This window comes from Nicotiana tabacum, chromosome 16 (assembly GCF_000715075.1).
Source record: "Nicotiana tabacum cultivar K326 chromosome 16, ASM71507v2, whole genome shotgun sequence".
Classification (NCBI taxonomy): domain Eukaryota; kingdom Viridiplantae; phylum Streptophyta; class Magnoliopsida; order Solanales; family Solanaceae; genus Nicotiana; species Nicotiana tabacum.
In genome coordinates this window covers 99,708,715-99,719,834 of record NC_134095.1, presented here as the reverse complement: position 1 = coordinate 99,719,834, position 11,120 = coordinate 99,708,715, and the positions used below count along the sequence as shown (strand labels likewise).

At 39.9% G+C, this 11,120-nt stretch overlaps 1 protein-coding gene across 1 annotated transcript; it reads right to left on the bottom strand.

Moving 5' to 3' along the window:
• Positions 1 to 5,600: 5,600 nt before the first annotated feature.
• Positions 5,601 to 8,430, bottom strand: LOC107772583 (subtilisin-like protease SBT1.5). The gene has a single exon (XM_016592081.2). It carries the CDS (start codon positions 8,207 to 8,209, stop codon positions 5,810 to 5,812), a length of 2,400 nt encoding a protein of 799 aa, XP_016447567.2. The 5' UTR covers positions 8,210 to 8,430; the 3' UTR covers positions 5,601 to 5,809.
• Positions 8,431 to 11,120: the final 2,690 nt, after the last annotated feature.

The following is an 11,120-nucleotide window of genomic DNA, read 5'->3' as shown; positions in this document are numbered from 1 at the left end:
GTACTCTCGCTTATCGGCATGATAGGTGTAGTGAGTGGTATGGAAATTGGAAGTTGAGGATCAAGGTTGCGGTACAATGTTGATGAGAATGTCACGAGATCGGAGGAGCGGGGGGAGGATTCCAGATGTTCAGAGTATGCTGGCACTATTTTCGGACAGCCTGAGGATGGTCTTTGTGATGGAAGAAGATTTGGGTATTGATATGCAGAAGGTTGATGTCTAGATTTTTACTACCGGGTGCGGAAAGTTTTGGGAGTATATCCCATGGGAAGATCATATGAGTGTGATGTGTTATCCATTTGATTGGTAGAGATTGAAATCAGGTAGGAGGATTCTGGCACTGTCACTGATTGGAGGATTTATGTCTGAGAGACGCACTATTCCTTTGGTTGCGGACTGTGGGAGTTGTTCTTGATTTGATGGTTGATCGTATGTGTCATGGATGGGGTCGCTATGGATCTTTGGAAGGTTAGTGACCTATTTTGGGATGATCGGAACCTGCTTTGAGGTCTGTAGGTAGGCCTTATGTAAATGTATATTTAAACTAGATCAGATATGCTTATTCAGCATAACATTGCTTATGGATGAGTATTTGAGTGTGGTGGATGGTATTCCTCGGCGATCCCGTGTAGCTTGTGGTGTTTTATGAGCAAGATGGCTATCAAGATGTAGGTCATTTATTGCACCTTAGTCATGCTCAAGGTTTGTAGCGCATGGCGCTATCCGTCTCCCTAGGGATGTATTTATGCATTGGGCATGCTTATGATCGATATTCGAGCATTTCGTGGGTTTGAGCATTATGGCTTGATGGGTATTTCCCTATTGATTGTTATGTGTGGATCGGGTGGCACGCCACCACGAGTATCATGTATGGATCGACTGTTGGCCATTGATGGCGTCATATGATATTTTAGACGGTGTTTGAGGTGGATTATTGCCTAAGAAGTTTGTACTGGGTGAGACAAGGTTATTGGACATGAAATCAGTGCGATCGGATTTATGTAAGGTAAATTTAAGGGAAAATGTCACTATTCAGTTTAGAATGAGGTAATGGTTCTTGTTAAGCGGAGAAACTTCATGAGTTACTGATTTAAGGGGTGGTTATGAGTTCCTGCGCATCTCTTTCATTATAGTAGTATTGTGAGGGTTGAGACCAGGCTTATATGTGTTATGAGGTATACTAGGGGCATCATGTTAGTGGGTTTGCAGCTTCTACGGTTGAAGGATGTTATTATGGGAATACGAATTATGCGGCGCATTACGTGGTTTCAATATGGGTGCATGATCATATTTAGTACATCGGGTTGAGATTGCTACAATGTTCGTATGTTAGAATTCGGTCTCATAGGGAATTCAGGATGTTGGAATTTATCTCTAAGGCTTGTGGGCTAAGGTACCAGGAAGGATCTTCAGTCGGGCTCGAACGAGTGGCTCACATGGGTTGTGGTGGCATGGGTAGGTGCACGAATCATTAAACGACGATTTTAAGTAACTCCGGAGCTGTTCTTAGCACGTTCGAGGACGAACATATGTTTAAGTGGGGGATAAGGTAACGACCCGACCAATCATTTTGAGCTCTAGCGCATTGTTTGGTGGTTTGAGGCCTTGCTTAGCTTCACTTCATGTTTTATGACTTATACGTGTAGTCAGAATTGAATTTCGGGAAGTTCAGAGTTTATTCAGATGGAAAATTCTCAATTTTAAAGCTTTAAGTTGGAAGAGTTGATCAATGTTTGACTTTTGAGTAAATGACCTCAAAATCGGGATTTAAGGGTTCCAATAAGTTTGTATGATGATTTCGGAACTGAGCGTATGTTCGGTTGAGTATCGGGTGGTCTGGAGCATTTCAAAGCTTATTCTGGAAGTTGGCATATTGAAGGTTTTAGAATTTCCTAAGTTTGGTTTGAAGAGGACTTTGGTGTTATCGATGTCCGTTTGGGATTCCGAATCTTGGAATAGGTTCAAATCGTTATTTGTGACTTGTACGCAAAATTTTATGTCATTCCGGATGTTTAAGTATGATTCGGACAAGTTCGTCGAAGCTTGAATTTTGAAAGTTAAAAGAAGGATTTTTATCGTCAATTCGTGGTTTTGATGTTATTCGTGGCATTTGGAGCCTTTGGATAGGTTCGGTTAAGGTATTGGGAATTGTTGGCGTGATTGGACGGGGTCCTGGGGACCTCAGGTGTGATTCGGGGTGGTTTCGGACCAAGTTTAGATGTTTTAATGTTGCTGGTTGCTGGTGTTGGTGTCGTGCTTCACGAGCGCGAGTGGGCTTAAACGACCGCGAAGAAGGACTTTTGGACTATTAGGAAGTGTTCATCGCGAACGCGACGAACACGTCGCGGACGCGGAGAAGATGCTAGGTTACCCTTCGCGAATGCGACAGGGAGTCGCGAACGTGTAGAAAGAAGGGGAGCCGAGGAACCTAGAGCCGTTAAGCCTTCGCTAATGTGGCACCTTTACTGCAAACGTGAAGCAGTAGGATCTGAAGGCTTCCCGAATGCGGCCTGGTGGTCGCGAACCCGTAGAATAAATTTGGGCAGCAGTAATTTGGCCTTCGCGATCGCGAGGGAATTTTTGCTGTCGCTTGGATAGGATATTTTCATCATCTAATATGAGGTTAGTTATTCCACTTATTGTAAGATAAATACATGGATTATATATGGATTTAAACAGGGAGTTTCGTAGAAATAGTGGGATTTGGAAGAAAACCTAGAATTTGGTATTTTTTGATTTTGACCACGAAATTGGGCATGGAATTAGGAACAAATTATATATTTGAGTTCGTAAAATTATGGGTAATGTTTATCATCAAAAAATTTCGGAATCCGTGCACGTGGGCCCGAGGGTTAACTTTGTTGACTTTTCAAGTGGAGTTGGGAATTATTATAAATTGATTAATTATGAGTGTTGGAGTATATTTTTATTGGTTTCCATGATTGTTTGACTAGTTTCAGATCGATGGGCATTGGTTTGAGGTGCTAAAGAGGCGTTGGAGCTGGTTATGGAACTTCGGATCGAGGTAAGTCTCCTGTTTAACTTTGTGAAGGGGAAATTACCCCATATATGTTATACTTATTACATGATACATATTGTGAGAGCTACACACGTATGAGGTGACGAGTGTACGTGCGTATGCTAGAATTCCTGAATATGTCCGGGTAGACTTAGAATCACGCATTGCTTTAATTGTACTATTTGAGTTATTCTTGCTTGGTTAATTACTTGAATTCGCATTATGACCTGAGACTAGAATCGCGTAGAGTAATGGAATCGCTAATTTAGATATTTGACGAGCTACTTAATTAGCCGTAGAAATTGTACTTCTCTTAAGGATTTTGTCCCTCGCTGTGCGTATTCATGCGAAAGTTTCTCTTGAATTCCATAACTCACATGTATATTCATGAGTGGGGTCATAGACCCGTAAAAGCTTAATACTCCTATGGAATCGGGCCATTCGCCTCGGCAGTATCACGTATCATATTTTTATGGGATCGAGCCGTTCGCCTCGAGTGTGTTATGTATCACACTCTTATGGGATCGAGGCCGTTCACTTCGACAGTTCTATGAAACATTCTTATGGAATCGGGCCGCCCGCTTCAACATATTCATGCAAAATACTTGATAAGGTGTCCACGTACTCATGAGTTTCCTGACTTGAGATGTGACCGTTGATTTGGTATTGACCATAACTTATTTCATTTGAGGAGGTATCCGATAATTGAGGACTGTGTGTTCATTGTTCAGCTGTAAACCGTATTGTTTGCCTATATATGTATTCATTGTTTACTTACCATGTTTCATACTTGTCTACTTTATTATATTTGATTTACTGTACCACTAGTAAGTGTTAATGTCGACACTTCGTCACTACCTCTTTGGGGTTAGGCTAGATACTTACTGGGTACGCGTTTGTTAGTCGTTATTTGGGTACGTGGGCGCCACTACCGAGGGGACTTTATGGTGAGTTGCATTCCATGCTACGATTCGCAGCAAAGATTCCCATCACAATTATTTACTTTATCTTGTCTATCTTTTATTTCAGACAAATATTGTATTGTTATTTTAGTTTCTAGTAGATGCTCATGAACTTGTGATACCGGATTTTTGGGCTTCCTAGTGGATGTTCATTTTTATAGTTCACGTTATTATTATCGTTTCACTTATGATTTATTTATATTCGGAATTTGGTAAAGAAAAGCACAAGTAGAGGGCGCCCTAGATGGGGAGGCCCGACCCGTTGATATGATTTTTATGGTAGGGCTGAGGCCGCTGCACCAAATTGTGTCGTTACATGTATGGTAAATATTTATCATAGAGGAGCATCGGTCTTATTTTGATTTGGTCCTGTTTATCGAAGTTTGTCCTCATATTTTGCTTCATATATGGGTGTGTTTCGTGATTCTTGTACTCTGTATATGTGTTTGCACCTGTTGAGAGATTCTATAGTGGTAGTTCGTGTCTATCGTTTTGGGTTGTTCAATGTTTAGAGTTATGAGACTAGGATGAACTTTCTGTTACTCATTACGGTAGGTTTTGATGTGATTTCTGGATTGTTTGGTTACGATTTGTGATTTAGGCGCTCCACCGGTATGGGAAGTCCGTTACGTGTTGAGATTTTGTTTCTCATAATTGAGCTAGTGGGGTGATGTGTATTCTTCTTGTGATTCAGAGATGAGGATGAGATCCTCGTATTTTTGTTACACCCCATGTTTTCATACGCAAAAGTACATCGTAAGTCAATTGATGTAAGCTCGTAAATTAGATCCTATATGAAAATCTATAAAGTAATTTAATGATGTTATATCCCGTATTTCCGTTCAACATATACACGACTAGGTTGAGGGCGAATGCACTTAAACGTGAGAAAGGAGATTTGGACAAATAAAAACGAGCTGCTTGCTTACCCGACGTGCCTGCTTCACCAACTTACTTTCTATCCTACTTGTTGGGAGCTTTTCGTACCAGATCTATGAAAGATGAACAATGGGCTCATCGTCGGGTGTGATAAAGCAACTCTCCTCGGGCCTGGAACGAGCTCTAGGACCTTGGGAGATATGGCAAGTGGTTACGCACGACTAACGAAGGGCAGTGATATTCGTACCTAACTGGATATCATGACGCATATCTCGCCCGATGTCGGTTACAGATCAGTAATTAACGAGAAAGGGAGATTTTTACCGTTTTTAGACTTGTACTAGGGATGGAACACTCCTACTATATAAAGGGGAAGTTTTTCTTTGATAGACACATTGTAACACGTAAAACAAGGCAATACAAATTCATTTTCTGCTTTCTAGCTATTAAAGAGTTCTTACTTTATTGTTGTTCTTCATTCACAATTGGCTTCGAACCAAGGGTCCGATCGAGGGCTAAACTACTGTTCAACCTAAGTTCGAGCCGGGCCGTAATACTACAATTGGTTTGATTATTCATTTTATCTTTAATTCGTTTATCTAATATTCTTGATTATTTGTATTGGATATGTCCACATGTTCTTAAAACCGCAATTTAATTGTTATCCGTTTTAAGGGTAAATCGTAATAAAAAGTAAGAACAAAGATTCAAGTAAAATTTTAGCTACAGAATACATGTACTAAAACAAATAAATCAACACACATAACATAGATGATCTGTAAACACGGGAACACGGTAACTACATTATCTGATAACTTCATATCATACGTCAAGTAATCGATTCATCTTTCATGCTTCCTACCTTATTTTGTTTCCTCTCTTGCTCATGAGGTGGATAGTAATTCATTATTTAAGAATCATCATAATGGTAGCCATTGATGTCATGGTTTCATAAACCTTGTTTCCAAACAACAACAAGAGGGGAAACCACTTGGTGTTTCCCGTCTGTCCAATTCAACATGCCCACCTCTACCAGCGAGCTTAGAGTTGTCACCGCCAAATTCTCAGCCTTAATGCGAACCACATAACTTTGTCTCTGACCCCTTTCTCTGAAATCTATTTTGGTTGGTGTTACAGTTACAGTCGCACCTTTAGGATTTGTCACCAATACTGTGTAAGTTGATGGAGCCTCACCAATATGTGTCACAGTCCTTGTCAGTTGTACAATTCCCATACCTGGTGCTTCAGTCGAATCAATAACCACTGAGATTGCCGGATAATTAAAATCCCACGGCTTATGATGCTTCCCCATGCACCTCCATGGTCTCCTAGCAATCTGTCTAATATCCCTACCACTATAATTAGATGCACATAAAAAGTTCAAATAATCATCGATTGTTATGTCATAAACCAATCCAGGATCAACGGCTTTTTCGGGATCCACATGTCCTGCACCCATGTCCAACACCGTTGAAACGTTATAGGATTTTTCATCTAGCAACATCTTGCCTTGTTGATCTTGGGTGTATGCTGTTGTCATGAGAGCTGAGCGAATCATTGCTGGTGACCAGTCCGGGTGCGCTCCTTTGAGTAAAGCCGCTAAACCAGACACGTGCGGACAAGACATAGATGTTCCCGATTCAATATTAAACTGAGTGCGTCGCGTGTCAGATGACAGCTCAGTCGGTGCCACACCATCCGGCCAAGCAGCTAAGATATTCACTCCAGGCGCAATGACATCAGGCTTGAGAACGAAAATAGACTCCGCGTTAGGTCCTCTAGAGGAGAAAGATGCAACTACGGGTGCCGGTTTTACCCCAAGTTGAGTTCCGTAGAAAGCCATAGTCGCTGTTGGATTGTTGTTGGAGTTGATGTAATCACGAATGATGTTACCAGCTGACTCGGTAACCCCGAGTCCAGGAATCAAGTGTGCATCTGCAATTAGGCCTTCTCCCATGGGTGCTACATTTGCTACAATGACCCCAGCACCACCGGCTTCATTCACGACCTCTCCTTTTGCTACCCTTGGAGTGCCACCACGATCGCAAACCACAATCTTCCCGTGCACACGCTCTTTATCTAGTGAATCGGGCATGCATGATGCTGCAGAGAAGCTACTAGAATGTCTAGCACCATTTCTTATACCAACTGAAACATTCCCACCATATACTAATGGCAACTGTTTGTCAGGCAAAGGATCACCACTATACAATGATGCGCCAGTGATTCTCTTGCCATTTCCTAGGACAATATCAGCAGGGAACTTTCTATCAATAGTACTAGCACCCACGGTTGTAATCCATGGAGCTACATTCGTCACCGTCATTGGTCTTGGACCTTCGTTACCTGCTGAAGCGGAGACAAGAATACCTTTCTCCATTGCTCCGAAAGATCCAATCGCTATGGGATCAAGATTGTAAGGAACAGCACCGCCACCGATAGATATTGAAATAACGTTGACGCCATCATCCACAGCTTTATCAAATGCTGCTAAGATGTCGGAATCCATACAACCCCTTTTCCAGCAAACCTTGTACGCAGCAATTCGAGCCTTGGGTGCTATACCGACAGCAATCCCTTTAGCGAATCCCAGTAAAGAAGCATCCTCAACGGCTCTGCCAGCTGCAATGGAGGCCGTGTGTGTTCCATGACCGTCGCTGTCTCTAGCGGACTTTATGTCGGTAGAGGAATTCATAATCCTCCCAATTCTCGCCTCATAGCCTGCTGTAAAGTATCGAGCTCCAATAATCTTTTTATTGCAATTGGCTTTTGTAAAATCTTGCCCTTGTGTACACTCCCCTTTCCAAAATGATGGAACTGGTCCCATGCCTTTGTCATGAAAACTTAGTCGTTCTGGCCATATACCGGTATCAAGTACACCGATAACAACGTTAGAACCCGAGTCAGACTCGGATACAAGATTAGCTGGAGCAGAAGCTGATGAATCCAACCCCAGAAAGTGAGGTGAGCGAGTGGTATGAAGTTGGCGAAGTCCGTCGGGTAAAACTGAGAGAACCCCTCGGCGATTTGCCAGTTCTTGGGCCTCTTCTGCAGTGAGTCTTGCCGAGAAGCCATCGAAAACAGTTTTGTACACATGAAGGAACTCCAGATCAGTGGTTTCTACTTGGATGCTGTTGGATTTTGCAGAGCTAAGAGGATTCGAACTTAGGCTTCTAAGGGTGGAACCATACCAGTGCTCAATATCAGAAAAAGCAGATGGTTTCATATCATTTTGAACTCTAATAATGTAGGACTGCTTGTTTCCAGAGATTATATTAGCATCAGTGAGTGTTAAGAAGAGAGAACAAGTAAGAAAGAGAGAAGCTTGAAGAGAGTGGCATCGACCCATTTAGGAAAGAAGTGACAGTTTCTATACTTGGGTACGTATATATCCCTATACTTGTAGAAGAGTTCGGAGAAAAAGACAAGAGTTGGAAATTGAAATTGAAACGCCTAATGCCTGCGAGCTTAGCATGACGAAAGAGAAGGCGAAAAGCATGATCTTTTTGTGGTAACCAAAATTTCGCTTTACATGCTTTCTTGTCACCGAAGTGGACGGTCTTTATAAATTTCGCTTGTCTCTTTCCTTTTTTTGTCTTTTTCTTCAGAGGATCACTACTCTATATTTTACTTACTAAACATGTTTTTTTCTTCAAATCTTTTTGTCTTGTTGCTACCTATTTTTCTTTTGCTCATTAAAGGTACAGAAATTGGTAAAATGATACTCCTACATCTACGCGTGTACTCTCCAAACGGTGGAAGATGTTCTACCACCGACTGCCAATTGATGCAAGGAATGTTAACCCAAAAAATAATCTTTGTAACCAAAACCATAATAAATATTTTGGGTCTCTAACAATCAACTTTATTCACTTTTTCAATCATAAACGATACGAAAAAGGAACAACTAATAAGGAAATTAAATTGAAAAAATAAAAAAAGAGAAATATGATTGTAGTCTTTCTTCCGTACGAAAGCAATAATTTTTCAATAATAAAAACTGTAATAGAACACATTAATTGAGAGTATGACTCAGTAATTTTTTGACGGGAATACAAGATATCGAATGATAGTAAGCAATAATCTTACTATCATTTATTGCATTAAATGTCCATTTATTTGTAACGCTTGAGAAAATGATGGCAGATCTCATACAATTAGGGATAACTGATTCTTTCCATATATGCTCTTGTGTTTGACACCAAAGCTCATAGGCACGGTACTTTTGTGTGTGACCTCGAGAGTGTTGCAGATATCTTCTTTACACGTTATTCTTCTTTGTCATATTAATTCCAACGACATTTGTCATCATAAAATAGGTCCACGTGACAAGTCTATTTTTCACTAATACAGATAGTCCCGTCACTTTTTGTATATTCTTAACTGAATATTAGAAAATATTTTGTCACCTCTTCCCAAGATCATTATGATGTGCTGCAGAAGTGAAAACACACGTGCTGCTTCAATTTAATGCTCGAGACATGTGTCTTTTTGCGATTGGTTATGAAGTTTTCCGTTACACCCCATGTTTTCGTACGTGAGAGTACGTCGTAACTTAATTGATGTATGTTCAGAAATGAGATTATATTTGAAAGTACATAAAGTATGTTAATCATGTTACCTTAGAGGTTACACATTTTTAAGATCATGGAAAACAAGTACCAAGAAGGTTGAAAGACTTAGAAGCTAAACAAATTGAAGAAAATAAGTTTTGTCGAATATCGACAAATTGGGAATATTATAACATGTACTTTTGGGGTGATACTAGGGTTCTTAACATGATAAGGAGGTTATGTTATGAGTTATTTTAGTCGTATGATAGTCGTGCATTACGTTTTAAAGTCAAGCGAGTTGTGGAACAAAAATTGGCAAAGGTCATCACAAGTTACATTCATAAATGTACTGAAAATTAGGTCAAATGCAACTCAACTTTTATCCTAATATACATGGAAAAATGGGATGCTCCATATATCAAATTGAATATCTATGAGTCTAGTTTTTAGAGCATTAAACCGTTTATCAATACGACTTTGTTGTAGAGAGATATTCGCATTTTTGCGAGTGCGCAGGATCGGAAGCCCCTATGGGACCCACTTGATTGGTGACCGACCTTCACTTGTTTTTATCTCGTTTTTGGGATGATATTTGCTAATTTTTCGTCCTCCTTCCATATTCACACTCTCCAAACCCTCCCAAATAGTTCCCCCAAAGCTCCAAACAATTTTTTTTAAAAAATACACTGTAATCCAACATCAAAGTTAGCCAAATGTGAAAAATAACCCCTATATTGTTTCTGTTGTTATAAATTTCTATATGTTTATCAAGTGAATTGGTGAAAGAAACATATGAAACTTGAGAATGGAAGTGAAGATTACCTTAAGTCACTTCTACGGTGTTGTATTGCCATTGAGGGCTGTTGTAAGATAAATGTAACTTGGAATCAACTTGAAGCGACTGTAGGAGGTGTGTACATTGTGTTCTTGCATGTTCTTAAGGTTATCTTGATGTTGATTAAGTTAAATGGATGGACTAGACATGAATTAGTGAATAAAGTTGCTAATTGAGGAAATTTGGAGTTGTGGATTATTTCCTTTATTATAAATATATGGTATAAGACTGGAATCATTAATGAATGACTTCATTATCATGTTAATGATACTATTAAGTTAAAGTAAGAAGTTTATAACGGGTGATATGGGATATATGGATCCCAATCGGAGCTTGCCGCTCGTCGTGAAATAGTTATGACTTGTTGTTGTTATATAGTGTCATGTTATTGATATTTATATGTTGCTGGATTTCTCTGGTTGTTTTTGTAGGTATATGGTATTGGAGGAGACCCTTGTTACAGAGGAGATGTTGTTGAATTTGCGTCAATGAGCTAATAACTTAAGTTATGGACTTAGCATTTACTTAACACTGATTTTAAATCTCCTTATGCTATGGTAGATTGAGTTGAGTTGTTTGAAAAGTTGCTTGGAAGTTATTAAGGACTCAACGGGGTTAAGGTATGTTAAGGCTATCCCTTTTTTCTTTTTGGCATGATCCATATGATACAACGAAACGAGCAAACACGCAATTTTCACAAATGACTCTATTCTTAGAAGTAATAGGGTTGCCTATGTTCTTGATTCCTCATATATCCTATTATTATATCGTCTGTTCATGGGTCTCAGAAAATACATAAGTTGATAAAGTTTATCGTGATAGTAACTAAAGGCATATTGATCTTATGACATCCCGAGAGATCTTATTGACTT

Excerpts from the sequence above, each read along its gene's own strand:
- LOC107772583 (XM_016592081.2), bottom strand. The coding sequence starts at position 8,209 with ATGGGTCGATGCCACTCTCTTCAAGCTTCTCTCTTTCTTACTTGTTCT.